Source organism: Canis lupus, chromosome 36 (assembly GCF_011100685.1).
Source record: "Canis lupus familiaris isolate Mischka breed German Shepherd chromosome 36, alternate assembly UU_Cfam_GSD_1.0, whole genome shotgun sequence".
In the NCBI taxonomy this organism is placed as follows: Eukaryota; Metazoa; Chordata; class Mammalia; order Carnivora; family Canidae; genus Canis; species Canis lupus.
The window spans coordinates 22,437,378-22,454,231 of NC_049257.1; the positions used below are offsets into that span (position 1 = coordinate 22,437,378).

Here is a 16,854-nt window from a genome sequence, read left to right on the forward strand (position 1 = left end):
CAAACAGATTTCTTGTTCCAGTATAACAGGCGTCTTGACTTGATACCCACTTTCTTACTCTGCCTGGAGTGTTGAACCCCTTTGTAACTGCATAGTGCACTCAACTTGTGCAAAATCTGCACATAAATACCCTGACCTTGTGCAAAATCTGCACATAAATACTTTAAAGCATAAGCTTGAGCTACAGTTGCCCTTCCTTCCTCCCTTCCTTCCTTCCTTCCTTCCTTCCTTCCTTCCTTCCTTCCTTCCTTCCTTCCATCACTCTCTCTTTCCAATTAATTGGAATGCTAAAGCCTGATTTGTAGCAGCAAATGCTTTGGCATTTATGATACCTGCATGTTTTGTTTTGCTCAACCATAAAACGTAAAACACTTTGTTTCTAGAAATAACACGTTTTAGTGGGAAATGTTTAGAAAACGAGGTATTTTTTCCTTAAGCATTTTCCTTTGGGCAGTTGTGAGAACAGTTATGCTGTTTAGTTGAGATACAGTATTAAGTTTAAAGATAGTGGTTTCCATGCTTTGAAATGCAAATGATTGTCTCACTGTAAATATTCATAAGCATAGTGTCTACAGTGTCTTGGGAGGAGCCGCTTATGCCTAGCCTAGAGCAATGGGTGATTACTGAGATGAGTCATAATTTATTCCTGGAGCCAAATGTCTTGGTGGCCATCTTTCTCATCTGGGGCACTGAACACCAGCTGGTTGAGCTTTTAACCACATGTGCTTAAGCTTTTAGTCTTTGCAGAGCATTTAAGCAAACTGCTAGTATGCATTGTAGAAGCTTGCTGAAATGAAATCTTTGGTTTGAAAGAATTCCACTTTAAAAATATAAATTTGACTCAGTGGCATGCCGATTATTAATTTTAGTTCATCTTAGGTCAGAAGAATGAGCAGCTCTTCATAATGAATGATCCTGAAGGAACCTTTCAGTTTCATGACACTGTTCTTTGAGAATCCTTTGTAGAGAATAAGGATTTCAGTAACATTGAAGATAAAAAGACAGTGTTCTTTTTTTTTTTTTAAAGAATGCCTATGAATCTTTCTCATATAGCCCTCTATTATCTACCTGTATGAATCATTTAGATTGTTTTAATTAAATATGTCTTTGAAAAGGTGTGCAGAGATAACAGTCTTAATTATTTTAATATGTTTCACCATGGTCACCTTTCAAGTTGCTACAAATTCTAAATGAGTCATTTTGCTCGTTATTTGTTTTAAAGCAATGTTGAATCACAATAATGAAGGTTTACAAAATCATAATTTGTCTTATAGGCACACTACATCTGGGGTGGAGTGTACTTTTACCACTCTGCTTATAATTTGTTTGCCGGTGGTGAATTAGTGTTTGGAAAGATAATGTTTTCATCGTTTCTCTGTGTGCTCCATATTACGATACACTTTCATGGAATATACAGCATATCTTTACTCTCATGAATAACATGCATTATCTCATTTTTCTGGTATTTAATCACTCATTTAATTGAGATATATACATTTTTTTTTTTAGCGCCTGTTATGTACCAGGCACCATTCTAGGTGCTGGGAATGCAACGACAGACCAGATAAAGCTCCTGTACCGAAAGAACTTGCCTTTTAATTTGATAGGCCTCATTAAGGGTTATAGTGTTTCATAGTAAGATTTTTCCAAGTGTTTGAAACGTATTTTAATTATTTTAGATGCCCATCTTTCTGAACTATATTATGACCTTCCCTCTTGTGAAATTTAACCTCTTTATGATGACTCGATGCTGTCATTTCAAGTGTTACAGGAAAAGCCAGTTGGGGAGATAAGTCCTGGGTCTGTATTAGGATGTAAGAATGAATCTCCCATCTGCCACTGTCTTGCTACTATTTGGCCCTGGAGAAACTGAATTAAGCATATCGCAGGCCATGTCTAATGTGAGCAGGCCAAATTGTGATTTAATAGTTACAGAAAGAACAAGGACAGTCACCCTGTGGGAAGAGTCCACTGTGTTATTAATCAATGAAGTGTTGTAAGTTAGTAGCATGCGTGTTAAGATTTTAGGTAACATTTGAGTTTGGCTTGCAAGAGTGGCAGTTGAACTCTGGGGAAAGCCATCAACCTCATCCTCAGGTTTGCTTTAGAGCCAAGTCTATGACAGTTGTGTAATCTAGTCCCTGAATAAACACAACTGAAATGAATGATCGCAGTTTCTAGCATTTGTGCCTGAGCTGTGGAGCAGCAGGGCAAGGAGAGAGGGATTGTGGGGAGTCCATGTTCTCACACAGAGTATGCATCTTCCGTGGAAGAGGCTGGAATTCATTCAGCACTTGCTTGTGCACGGCAGTTTGCTTAGGCAACGTGGAAGAGAGGGGTCACATTGCAGAATTAAAGGTCTGGGTCGCTGGCACCTGAGAGGTCATCTTGTTCAATCTGCTCATTACGGAGACTGAGAATTTTTGCTATTTGTTGAAATAAAAAGATTTGTTTCAGCTTATCTAACTAAAGAGTGAGACTAGAGCTGGGGCTAGAATCTGCGTTTCTGTTGCCTTTTCCATTACATTGAAACACAACTCTGTTCCCTTCAGGAAAAGGGGCTTAGTCATGTTTTACCCTGTGTAGGGTTATTACTGAGGATGGGTCTCATGGGTTGTTAATGAGAAGGTTGTGAGCCAGAATAAAGGTATTACTCCCTATATTTTTGCTGATCTATAGATTTCTGTAGAAGTGGGATTAAGGCAAGAACATTTTGGGTGAGCGTTGGCCATTAAAATTTCATTGTCAGAATGTTACTTTTAGAGCCAAGAAAACATGGGTGGCAAATTTTGAAACCATAGTTTTGTATGTGATTAAAGTCATTTCTTAGTAATCTTTTGTTATTTATAATCTTTGTAGGTTGGCAGCCTCGTTGGTTTGTTTTAGATAATGGAATCCTTTCCTACTATGATTCACAAGATGATGTTTGCAAAGGGAGCAAAGGAAGTATAAAGATGGCAGTTTGTGAAATTAAAGGTAAGCGAATACGTGGAATTAGAGAAATTTGAAGTTAGGTAAGTAAAATGTTCTTCATTGTAATCCAAAAAGAGGGAAAAAAGGATTTCTAGTCCAGTAGGGATCTTCTAATACCATTTATTTCCTTAGTAATTAAGAGTGGCACTTAGCATTGTTAAGCACAGTTTTTTTTTTTTGCATTTCTCCTTTTATACATGTACTTTGAGTTGAAATTGAAAATCTTGGTGTTAGTCTTCCAATTTGGACCTGAAAAACAGTTTCTTGTGGATGCTTCTTCATTGTCCATACTGAGTTCTCAAGTGTAGTCTTACATTCTCATTATAAAGGTGCTGTGAAGATTAGAAAGCTGAACTCTAAAGATGATGAGGCAGGGCGCCTGGCTGGCTCAGTCGGGAGAGCATGCAACTCTTGATCCTGGGGTCAGGAGTTCAGGCCCCATGTTAGGCATAGAGCTTATTTAAAAAAAGAAAAAAGAAAGTGGAAGATAATGAGGCAAGCTCTGTAGGGTTTTGATAAAACATGAAGTCAGAGTCATAAACTCTGGTTCTTTGCTGAATTGGAGATAAGCTTTTCTGGGTGATGTCGATATTTTCCTTTTCTTGCAAAGGAGAAGAGATAAAGCAGTAGGTCATGCTATAATTTTCGTGATGGAAGTTTTCATGGACCATTGATTCTTTTGTATGTGTGGTTGGGTTGTGTGGAGTGGAGGTAGGTAGGAGAGATCAGATAAGATGGTAATGGAAAGTATTGAATTCTTCAGGGCATTGAAGGAAAAAGCACTAGAGGAGTGACTATCAAACACCAACAGGCCTTTTTTTGTTTTTCCTCTGTAGCTTGACTACTTGTCCTTCCTGAAGGGTACTTCCTTTGACGTGGTGAGCTCTTGGTCAGAGCTATCAAATACTTCAGATTAACCTTACCGCTCTGTGCATTTTCTTATTTATGTTAAGCCAAAGCAGCAACTAATGCGTTAATGTACATTTTCTAGGGCCGGATTGCTAAATTTCTATGGTTTTGTGATAGTTCTTAGTATGATTTAGCCATGGAGACAAAATAGAATTTTCTTGCTTGCTACACATCTGGCTCTTCACATTCATGCAAGACTTGTTAACTAGTGGGGCTCTTTCACCAGCAGTGATTCATAGCTCAGGGTAGATCAGTGTCTCCAGGGTGCTTTCTCCAAGATGCACACGTCTGCCAAGTGATTGTAACACGCTCATGTTAGTTGAGAATTACTTCTTTTCTAATAGAAGGAAGTCATGGCTATCTAAGATCTAGAAACACTTCAGCCTAGTGTATTGTTATTGTGTCTTCCCTGAAATATATGCGGTAGAGTTTTGTTGTTTATTTTTATTTTTATTTCCTTATTTATTTTATTTTTTTAAAAGATTTTATTTTTTCATGAGAGACACACAGAGAGAGACAGACAGACAGACAGACAGACACAGGCAGAGGGAGAAGAAGCAGGCTCCACGCAGGGAGCCCGATGCAGGACTTGATTCCAGGTCTCCAGGGTCAGGCCCGGGGCCGAAGGTGGTGCTAAAGGGCACCTGGGCTGTCCTTGTTGTTTATTTTTTAACAAATATACCAAAATGTGTGCCAGTAAGTGATGGCTTTCCAGGTACTCATTTTTGATGTGCTTATTTTTAATTGCACCACCATCACCCGTAACACTTTAGAGGCCCTCTTAGAATTGCCTTATGAACCAGTCGATAAATCCCACAGGAAAAGCACAAAGTATGAGTTTTTATTTATTTTTTAATGGTTTTATCTCGTTTTATACCCCAGGTTTGATTCCAAATGATACTTGATTAGAATCAAAAAATCAAACTACAAAGTTCAAAGATTTGCCACTCTTGCGGATATTTAAAAGATTTAGTGGCAGAAGCCTAAGGCAATTCTAAAATGTTTCAAGCTATGGGAGCATTTTTACTTTTGTTGTTTGTTTCAAATAATCATTCTATTCAAGAATAACATACAGGAAAAAAAAAAGAATAACATACCGAAAGCGGAACATATCTTAATATTCAGCTTGAAAAATGTTTACAAAGCACACACACTTGTGTGACCAGCAATCCGATTAAGAATTAGAATATAATCAGCATCCCAGATGCTGGGATATTATCATGTCTCCTCAGCCACTAATCCCTCTAAAAAGTAACTATTAATCTGACTTGTATCACCATCGATAAATATTGTCTATTTTGAACATTTTATAAATGGTATAAATCAGTATTTTTGGGTGTGTGTTGGCTTCTTTCAGCAACATTGTGATGTTCACCCATGTTTTCTGTGTAATAGAAATTCAGTCATTGTTACTGATTTGTAGTATTTCTGCTATGAATATCCTACAATTTAGCTGTCCATTCTAGTATTGATGTATATATATTTTTTCCCATGTGGGATTATGAGTAAAGCTGCCACTAAGATTTTTTTTCTTTTAAGAGTTTATTTATTCATTCATGATAGACACACAGAGAGAGAGAGAGAGAGAGAGAGAGGCAGAGACACAGGCAGAGGGAGAAGCAGGCTCCACGCAGGGAGCCCGACGTGGGACTTGATCCTGGGACTCCAAGGATCACACCCCCGGCTGAAGGCAGCACTAAACCGCTGGGCCACTGGGGCTGCCCTGCCACTAAAATTCTTATGTATTTCTTTTGTTGAACACGTGTATGCTGTTTCTCTTCAGTATATGTCTGGCAGTGAAGTGGGATTGCTGAGGCCATTGGGTATTCCTACGTTAGGTTTAGCAGAATTAAGGAGAAAATGATTCTTGACGCCTGTTAGTAAGGCTGACTTTATTCAAGTCTCTCACGATAGGTATAGGGACTACTGCAGTGGGGTTTTGTAGTGGGGGAGAGAGATTGGGTTCAACTCCAAATACGATAAGGAAAAGTGGGAATTTGTAACTAAGGAGCCAAGTGGAGGGATCAGTGGATGGAAAATTGCTAAAAGGACACATCAGGGATTGGGGGGCATTCTGGTGTAACTGACCCCCAGGATTCTTGCTGACAGCAGGCAGGGTGATCACACATTACCCGGGGGATGTTGGTGGTAGAGGAGTTTGTTCAGACATGAGGCTAATCAGATACTGACGGTAGAGGATTCTGGCTAGATAGACTTAGGAGAATTCTTGCTAACATTGGGCTTTACAGGGATAGAGATGGAAGTCCAAGGTCGGGCCTAGTCAAGCAGAGGGCTCCAAGGAACCTGACTGAGGTTCGATCAGGAAGAGAATCTTCCTCACAGATGATGTCAAATTGTTTACTAAAGTGGTTGTACCAATTTATTCTTGAACTAGCAGAGTATGAAAGTTCCAGTTGCTTTGCGTCCTTGCCAAAATTTGCATTATCAATTTGAAGATTTTGAATATTTCTAGTGTGTATAGTAGTATCTATCTCATGGTGGTCTTAACTTGTATGTCTTCAATAACTACTGATCGTTTTTTTTTTTTTTTCTGGATATTAATTAGCCATATGAACATTCTTCTCTTTTGGAGTCCCTAGTCAGGTCTTTGACTTAATTTCTAAATTGGGCTTTCATGTTGATTTGTAGGAGTTCTTTATATAGTCCAAATGACTCTCTGTGTTGTATCTTCTTCCAATTTAGTATTTTCTTTCTATTAAAGGTATCTTTTGATAAACAGAAGTTCTTAATTTTAATAAAGTCCAGTTTTTCAGTTTTTTAAATTAGAACTTTTTATGTCCTTCTTAGGAAATCTTTTTTCTTCTTGAAGGCTTATTGTTTTACCTTGTATACTTAAGTCCTTGATACTTAAGACTTTTTTTTTTTAATAGAGACTTAGAGAGAGAGAGAGAGAGAAACAGGCAGAGGGAGAGGCAGGCTCCATGCAGGGAGTCGGACGTGGGACTCGATCCCGGGTCTCCAGGATCACGCCCTGGGTGGAAGGCGGCACTAAACTGCTGAGCCACCGGAGCTGCCCTGTGATTGACTTAAAATTTACTTTTATATACAGTATCAGCACGGGGTTAAGATTAATATATTTTTTAAGATTTTTATTTATTTATTCATGAGAGACAGAAAGAGAGAGAGAAAGAGGCAGAGACACAGGCAGAGGGAGAAGCAGGCTCCATGCAGGGAGCCCAATGCGGGACTTGATCCTGGGGCCTCCAGGATCATGCCCTGGGCCGAAGGCAGATGCTAAACTGCTGAGCTACCCAGGGGTCCCCAAGATTTTTTTTTTTTAGAGGGATATTCAGTTGACTGAGCATCAATTATGGACAACAGCAGCCTTTCACCTAATGCACTGTAGGAACATCTTTGTCACAGAGTGAGCGACTGTGCATTAGGCCATTTTCTGGACTGTTTTTTGTTCCAAGGGCCTACTTTTCCATCCTTTTGCCGATATCACAGTCTTAATTTGTTTAGTTCTATACTTCTTAGTATCTGATAGTCTAAGTCTTCTAACTTTGTTCTTTTTCAGATTGTCTTGGCTATTATTGATCGACTCTTTGCATTTCCTTAACACATATTAGAATCTACTTGTAAATTTCCATAAATGTCTGCTGGACTTCTGACTGGAATTGTATTGAATCTATACATTAATTTGGGAAGAATTATGTTCTTGACAATATTAAGTCTTATAATCTATTAACATGGTATATTCCTGTATTTAATGGGGTTTTAAATTTCAGTATTTTACAGTTTTGCATATAGAGGTCTTGTCCATTTTATGCTAAGAACTTGATGTTTTGGGAGCCTTGTTCTCAAGTTTATTGTCTTCTCAGATGACAACTGTGAATGGGATATCCTTAGATTAGTACACCAATTTTGGTATATTTAAAAAGGAGTCATCTTCAAGTGCCTGGATGGCTAAGTTGGTGGAGCGTGTGACTCTTGATCTCAGGGTTGTGAGTTCAAGCCCCACGCTGGGCATAGAGCCTACTTAAAAAAAAAAAGAGGAGTTATCTTATTTTCATTTGTAGCAATAATCATTAGAAATCAGAGCTTTGTTTTCTTTTGAGGTAACTATTGGTGCTTTCACTGGTATTAACAAGTAGCCAAACGAGGGTTACTCTTGGAGCCTGGGGATTTCAGTAGTTCTGTCCTAGCTTGGAAATCTTTTGCACCCATCACTGATTGTTGCATATTTATAGATTTCATTATCTACATCCAAGGTTGGCCTTTATAAGTAGAATAATAAGCTAGCAAAGCTTTTGTGGCACTATTTGCCATAGGACATCTGGTCAATATTTTCAGTAATTAATCATATAAATTAGGACTTGTACCAGACTTTCAGGGCCCCTGAAGATTTGGCTCAACTCAGCTTGTCCATTGATGAATATCATTACCATGTTGTCTTCTTGGTACATGTTATGTTTATTTCCTCATCTAGGCCTTTTTTAATGCAGTTTTTCTCTTACCTAAATCGTACTATTGTCAAATCCTTCTTCCTGAAGCCTTAGTTCCTACCTCTTCTTACTTTCATTTTACTTACACATGATGTCTCTGTACTAAAGAGTTTATCATTTAGTTATTTTGATTACTTTTGGTGTGTTAGTTTGTTTCCCTGGCTAAATTGTCAGGTCTGTTAGAGCAAAGACTCCTTTCTTTCTTCTCTCCTCTCTTCTCCTTCTACCAGGCACTCCTCTGAGCTGAGTAAATGCTTGTTGATTAAGGACAATGTAACACAAATTTAGTGTTACAACAAAGATTGAGGATGGCTCAGTATAATTCTTGATTAGTTCTCTTTTGTCAGAGTATTGGGGCAGGGGGTAGTCTAGGAGAGGAGGAGGAGGAGAACGCTCCAAAATACTCTCTTATGATGTGCCCCTTAGTTGAGGACTACTGTGCTAATGGTGGCCATAGGTACCATTTATTGTGCTGCTTCTGAATGTCAGGCACTGTCCTAGGCTTGGGGGATACTGAAATGCAGACTTTGCTTTCAAAGAAATCAGTAAGAAATTTGTGATAAGGGGCATCTGGGTGGCTCAGTTGGTTAAGCGTCTGGCTTTGGCTCAGGTCATGATCTCAGGGTCCTGGGATTGAGCCCCATGTCAGGCTCCCTGCTCAGTGGGGAGTCTGCTTCTCCCTCTCCCTCTATCCCTCCCCTCTGCTTGTACTCTCTCTCAAATAAATAAGTAAATTATATATATATATGTGTGTGTGTGTATATATGAAGTGTGATAAGTGTGACGATATCTGTGTATTTAAAGTAGTACAGACAGCCCCAAGAGTGGGAGCGTTTGGTTTTCATTGCTGTTTTCTTTTTCTCTTGCCACCACCGCTTTGGCACCACTGTTATATGTAAGAATGTGGTTTTGAAGGTGCCACTCAATAGCGCCTTAGGGAGAGGCAATGCCTGCATCCTAAAGCTCAACTTCTTGTTTTAGGTGTCTGAAACCTCTAATACTGTAAGAGTGATTGTTTGATTTGCCCCAAATTACTTAAGTTTGTGACTGTATTTCTCCTGTGTTCATCATCATAGTCCATTCAGCAGACAACACCAGAATGGAATTAATCATTCCTGGAGAGCAGCATTTCTACATGAAGGCAGTGAACGCGGCTGAAAGACAGAGGTGGCTGGTTGCTCTGGGGAGCTCCAAGGCCTGTTTGACTGATACTAGGACTAAAAAAGAAAAAGGTAAATGGAATTTTTTCTTTGTGACAAGAATATATATATATTTTAGAATATTTTCTTAGACACATTGTAAATTGTCCTGTCCACTACTTTTAACAATCTATCCTAAAGAGATAATTAGAAATGTGGAAGATAATATACATGCATAGATATTCATCATAGTAAACAAATTTGTAAACATTGCAAAGGTTTCAATTTAGGGGAATGGTTCAATAAACTATAGGTTGAATATAAGCTGATATGTAGCCAGTTAAATGTTTACAAGGAATTTTAATAATGTGAAAAAATGCCCGACATTAAATGATAATTGCAAAAAAGCAGGATTCAAAATTACCTATCCATTCATTTGGCCAGCTCAGGAAAGATACATAAAATTGGTCAAGTTGTTACCTTTGGAAGGGTAATTTGTGGGAAGGAGACTTACTTTTCACTATATATACCCTTTGGTACCTTTGACTTTATCATGTTCATATATATTTGCCAATTCAAATGGATTGAATACAAATCAAAAGCAAAGCAAATAATTTATGGTATTGGTTCAGTCATATGCAGATATAATGTGAAAATATTACAGTATTTATAGGGGTGCCTAAATGGCTCCATTGGTTAAGCGTCTGCCTTCTGCTCAGGTCATGATTCCAGGGTCCTGGGATGAGCCTTGCATTGAGCTCCCTGTTCAGCAGTCTCCTTCTCCCTTTCTCTCTGCCCCTGCTCCCACTCATGTGCTCTCTCCACCCCACCTCTCTTTCTCAGGTAAATAAATGAAATCTTAAAAAAAAAAATTATATTTTGGTAGTGAGTTTACAGTTATTTGATTTTTCTTTTTTATATTTTTTTGATTTTCCAAAAATTTTCATTGAGAATATATTACTTTTATAAATAAAAGCTAGTAGAAGTTAGATTACTGAAAACAACTAAATTATGGATATTGAAAAATGAAGGCCCCGAACTAAATTTAGAATCATTTAAAAATATATGAAAGAACATCATGGGTAGTGTGTGGCTAAGGGTAGGATAAAAAGGAATGGAAATTCACAATAGTCAAAAGGTGGAAATAACCCAAATGTCCATAGACAAAGAGATAAACAAAATGTAGTATTATATATACAATGGAATATTATTCAGCCTTTGAAAGGAAGGAAATTCAGACACATGCTACCAAATGGGTGGATCTTGAAAGCTAAGTGAAATAAGCTGGTCACAAAAGGACAAATATTACATGATTGCGCTTCCTGGGATACCTAGAATAGTCAGATTTATAGAGACAGAAGGTACAGTAATGGTTGACAGGGGCCAGGGGGAAGGGGAGATGGGGCTTTATTGTTGAATGGGTGTCAAGTTTTACTTTGGAAAGATGAAAAGGTTCTGGAGGTGGATGATGGTAATGGTTGTAGGACATTGTGAATGTACTTAATGTCCCTCAACTATCTACTTAAAAATGGTTAAAACAGTAGATTTTATTATGTGTATTGTACTACAATTGAAAAAAAAGAAGGAATGGACTTAAATTTGAGTAGAAGTTAATTTAGGTTAGGTCAAGTAGGCAGATAAAGCTTGTTTGGTCCACTGTGGCTAGAGCGACCTAGTGGCTGGTATCATGAAGCAGTGCCACTGATCCATGGTATATGGAGAAATGCCAGGATCTACTATGTGTATTTTCCCCTGCTTCCTCTGCTGTTTTTACTGCTAGTTTAGAAGGTACTGGTCAGCGAATGGCTGAGATTAGGGCTGGATTTTTTAAAAAATTATTTATTTATTCATGAGAGACACAGAGAGAGAGAGAGGCAGAGACACAGGCAGAGGGAGAAGCAGGCTCCATGCAGGGAGCCCAGTGTGGGACTCGATCCCGGGACTCCAGGATCACGCCCTGGGCTGAAGGGGGCGCTAAACCGCTGAGCCACCCGGGCTGCCCAAGGGCTGGATGTTTAGTGTGCCTGGACATATTAAGGAAAAGAAGGTAAACTCTTAACAAACCAATTCTGAAAATAATAAAATGTGAAAACAAAGTTATGAGAGGAACAGAAGAAAATAGATGTTTATATACAGTGGTTTTATCTACGTAAAAATTGGAAAACTTCTACATGTCAAAATGCACAATAAAGCAAACCGAAAGAGAGCAGATAGATCTGGAAAAGCACTAGCAGTATATAGGACAGGGGAAGGATTGCTCTCTTCAATGTGTAAGAACTTTTCTAAATTATTAATTTGCATATTATTAAAATCGAACATCAGAACTGGAAAAATATGTAAAGGACAGAGAGAAGACAATTTACAATAAAAGAAATATAAGCACTTTTAAAATGAAAGATGAGTGATGGAATGGGAATATCCTATATAAAACATCCAGTTTTGGGGGCACCTGTGTGGCTCAGTTGGTTAAGTGACTGACTCCCAATTTCAGCTCAGGTAATGATCTCAGGGTTGTGAGATGGAGCCCCGTCATGTCAGACTCCATGCTCAGCGTAGAGTCTACTTGGGATTCTCTCTCCCTCTGTCTCTCCCCCCACTTGTGTGTTCACTTGCTCTCTCTCTCTCTCTCAAAATAAATAAAATCTTAAAAAAAAAATCCAGTAGTCATCACCCTGCCTCTGGAAATTAATCTACCTAAACCTCATGCCAGACATATGACTCCTATTTTTTTTCCTCAATTATTTGAAGAGAAGGTATTTCTTCAAGGCCCTTATGACCTACTTCCAAGGGCTCCCACCTCTTAAGCTTTAGGTATTTTTATCCATTGCCTTAGTTTTTAAATGATTCTGTTTTGTTTTATTGCTCAAAAAATATGAAAGCAATCTCTAACTGAATGTTTATATATGTTCCTTTCAGAAATAAGTGAAACCAGTGAATCTCTGAAAACCAAAATGTCTGAACTTCGCCTCTACTGTGATCTCCTAATGCAGCAAGTTCATACTATCCAAGAATTTGTTCACCATGATGAGAATCATTCATCGCCCAGCGTAGAGGTATACAAAGATGATCCCTTCATGTCCGGTTATGCTTTGTAACACACTGGAGGCTGAGGTTCTTCCCATAGGGTGATAGAGAAGTGGTTTCAAAATGAGCTGTTTTTTAGCTCTTCTGGCCTGTCCCTACTACAGATTCTGGATATCTGTAGGATCTTCTAGATGGTATCTGTGCAACCAGTGTAAAGCTGGAAGCAGCACACTTCTCCAGGGAATCAAGGCTTATTTTTGTAGCCACTCTGATGATTTGGAGGTTGGGGTGGGGAAGAAGCGTTCTAGGCTTGCTTTCTGGGCTAGCTGCAGGAATCCTTGGACAACTGCCCCTCTCCTTCTAAGGTCCCAGTTTCAGTACTGAGAGTTGATAATTTAGCTTTTATCAAATAACTTTTAAAAAAAGTACTCAGGACAGTAATACAGGAATCAAGTGTCAGATTTGTGGGCCTGGCTATGATATAGGCTCACACTTTCGGATAAAGGAGGATCAGTGGGCCCTGCTGTTCTCTGGTTGAGAGGTTGGCATGGTTCCCAGTCCCCTTTTACCTAACTTGGGAGAAATGGGACAAGAAATCTTCCTACCTCTCCTGTGGCCTTCTCCTGGTGGGAGCAATCTTCTGTGAGGTCACCTTTAGTTGCAGGCACATTAAACCCTAAGGCCATTTCCTGTTTCATCACAAGCTCTTCAGAGGTAGGTGTCCTCACATTTGCTCCTGCTGCTCAGTGACAGTATCAAGGACCTGGGCTTGTTCTGTCCTTCCACTCTGCCATTCTTGGTGTATTTGATTTTTCCCTTTATGCCCAAGGTGTTGGGGTGAAGACCAAGGTCACACAGATACAGGAGGCAGTTAGAGGTAACCGAGGTGGAAAGAGATCTTCTCAACTTGCTGTCCTGGGTTTTATCCAGTAACAAAAAGTCTCAGCAACTCCTCGGCAGACTTCACATCTCTTTTGTATGGGTCAAAGGAAACTAAGATACCAATATTTGACCAAGGGTCATGGAATAGCCATGACTGGCTTAGACCAGTCTGTATTCATCCCCCAGGGTCAGGAGACATTACTGTCATTAAAAAAAAAAAAAAAGAGTGGGGTTTGTATCTTACCAAGGAAGGGGTAGATATGAATTGTGCCTGCCTCTAAGTAACTCTCAGGGTGTTCCACTGCTGTGACCACCTTCAGAATTTTGATACTTAGAAAATTACTGTTTGGGTTAGGTCATGTACATTGTTATACATAGTTTTTCAATATGATTCATATTTGGTTTAAATGCAAAAACTTCATTTTTCTTGGAAATGAATTTCATACATTGCTTGATAGACATTTCTTCTTCATGTATTGCTTTAATTTTCTGAGGTAGTTTAAGTAGATTTGCACTAACCTAGTAAGGTGTCTGTTGGAGATAATGTTTAGTCACTTGATTGTAACGTGGTGCGTGGCTGCATATAGCTGTGTGTGGGTCTGTTTAACTCACTGTGTAATTTTTCAGAACATGAATGAAGCCTCTTCTCTGCTTAGTGCCACATGTAATACATTCATCACAACCCTTGAGGAATGTGTGAAGATAGCGAATGCCAAGTTTAAACCTGAGATGTTTCAGCTGTCCCATCCGGATCCCTTGGTTTCTCCTGTGTCACCTTCTCCTGTTCAAATGGTTGGAACTTGTTTTTCTTCCAGTAATGTTGCATGTTTGTTTTTGGTTTTGTTTTTGTTTTTAAGGGAGGAAAGTAGCAATGGGAGGGAAATAATCAACAGATGGAACTTTTTTTTTTTTTTTTAAAGATTTTATTTATTTATTCATGAGAGACATAGAGGCATACAGGTAGAGGGAGAAGCAGGCTCCATGCAGGGAGCCCGATGTGGGACTCGATCCCAGGACTCCAGGATCACACCCCGGGCGGAAGGCAGGGGCCAAACCGCTGAGCCACCCAGGGATCCCCCAACAGATGGAACTTTTTGAAGGTTGTACTCATGTTCTTTTTGGAGGCTTTCCACTTTTTGGACTCAGCATGTGCCGCGGTTCTGATCGCCTCCACTTGGAGGACTGTGCCGTTTACCCCAGTGTGCCAGGAAAATATTATGCTCTGTGGGTATTGTGACATGGAAAAAGTTGGGGGCACTGCTCTACTTGGAAAACATCACAGAGGGGTGGTGTTTTACCCACAAAACGATAAAATTAGGCAAGTCATAAAGGAGTTGTAGGGGGTTTGAAGCAACATGTTATAGGGAAAACAGTATTTTGTAGTCTGGATTTGAGCCCTCTGAGTAGGCAAGTTACTGAATCTTTCTGGACCCCATTTTCATCTGTAAAATAAAGTCTTTTCCAATGCAAAAGGGCTGACCAATTTAACACAGGTGCTTTGTGTTAGTTTCTTTCCTTCTGATTGCCCTGAACAACAAGTACCCTTTGCTGGGGGCAGTGGACTAGTTGTCCTTCCCAAGCTAATAAACTTGCTCAAACTGTGCAGAACTGTAGGTGAGACGGAGTTCGATGAGACTTTACATTTTTTTCATCTAAGTGTTTTCAGGAGCCCTTTTATAAAAGGAAGAATGCTACCTGGATACTATTTTTAGCGATTACTTGAAGGCTTATTTGTTAGAAGAAACAATAGGGTACAACTTATTCCTAGGTGCTTGTATCCACCCCAACCGATTTAAGCTATTTGAGATTAAGTAAAAATCATCACCTTAATTAATTAACTGATTTAAAAAAATTTTTTTATTAGAACAGGGAACATGAGTGGGAGGGGGGCCAGAGGGAGAGGCAGACGTGGGGCTCCATCCCAGGAAGGCAGACGCTTAATCAAGTGGTCCATCCAGGTGTCTCTATCCTACAAAGCATTTGTAACAGAAGGCATTTTCCTTAGAAATTCAATACAAAAATGAGGTAGCTTTGAGGTGGTTTTATTGCATTACATTCTATAAAGTCAACTATAGTGTTTGTAGTAAAGTCTGTACTTGACACCTAAAAAACAGTGTAGCCCTTATATATCAACCTCAGGAACATAACACTCCCAACACACATCTAGGGCCATAACATCCTGAATATGCCCAATGTAGGAACATAACACCATATATATACATCCGTCTCAAAAGATCTTTTCTTATTCAACCATATAGGTTATTCCCTAATCCTAACCCTATTTAACAGTATAACATATCTACAATTATTTTATAAATAATTGTCAAATTGTTCTACTGAACACTACGTTCCTGCGAGATGTTATTAAAAATATGCAAGAAGGGTTGTCAAATAAGTTTTAAAAACAATGCACAGCACTTCTCCTTTTCAAAGATTCATGATATATGTTAGTATAAAAGAGGTTGTAAGAAGGCCTATGACAGAGAAACCCAATTCATTTAAGTTAACCTAGCACTTCCCAAACTAATAAAACCCATTTTCATACTGCGCTTGGCCCATCATACATTGGTTAGAAAACAGTGATCTCTGTGCTTGTTCTCTCTCTCTCTCTCTCTCTCTCAAATAAATAAAAAAGTAAAAAATCTTTAACAAACACTCTGTAGTTCAGAGTTCATATATGTATTTTATGTATAAGAAACTGTAATAATTGTCTCTTTTAAACCAAAACCTTTATCACTAGCAACATTACAGGAAAGTCCAATAAGCCAATCTGAAAAAGATCAGTTAGAGGTTGCTTATTTTTACTTATTTTGCCATTTTGCTTCATATATAAAGCTAAAATTGTGGCTTATGATAATTAGTTCTGGAGACACAGTATGGAAAAAAGGTCAGACAGTCTTTTTGGGAAATTTTTTTTAATAATATGAGTATGAGTAAATTTTTTTAATAATATGAATATATGAGTATATGAGAATTCTAAAACTATTTTATTTAAGCTGATTTTTGAACTACTTTATGTAGTTAATCTCACTGTGTACACCTTAAAATAAATTTGCATTTTTTTTTCAAATCATAACGAAAATTCAAACAATTGTCATTTTGTTCCACAGGTTGAGTGATAATTGTAGAGGGGATATAATGTAATTTAGATGGGTGAATAATCCCAAAGGAAGTGACTTCTGTTAAAGGAGATGTTAATGTCCATTTGTATCTTAATGTCAATCATGTAGATGTTCCTGGAATGCAAATTGGCTTGGTTATATCTGTTATCATTTCAGCTGGGATTTCTCAGAGCAACTGGTGGCTCATGTTTGTAAACACAGCAGGCATTTACATAACACAGACGTTAGACTTGGACTTATGAGACCTTTGAGCCCCTGCATATAAAAACAACTATCCTTAGCCCTAGTATAAACTTTGCTTTTCTGCTCCCTTGCTAAACATTGAAATAATCTGTTTTA

The 16,854-nt window shown here is 38.6% G+C and overlaps 1 protein-coding gene across 3 annotated transcripts in view; it reads left to right on the top strand.

The window, feature by feature from the left end:
* PLEKHA3 (pleckstrin homology domain containing A3) overlaps window positions 1–16,854 on the top strand; it is a 29,720-nt gene that overhangs the window by 3,927 nt on the left and 8,939 nt on the right. For all 3 annotated transcript variants that reach the window (XM_038584976.1, XM_038584975.1, XM_038584977.1), the window contains exons 2-5: window positions 2,860–2,976; window positions 9,425–9,580; window positions 12,404–12,540; window positions 14,021–14,185. In XM_038584976.1, coding sequence (XP_038440904.1) covers window positions 2,955–2,976; window positions 9,425–9,580; window positions 12,404–12,540; window positions 14,021–14,185 — 480 coding nt within the window. In that variant the 5' untranslated portion in view covers window positions 2,860–2,954. The remainder of the gene's footprint in view (window positions 1–2,859; window positions 2,977–9,424; window positions 9,581–12,403; window positions 12,541–14,020; window positions 14,186–16,854) is intronic.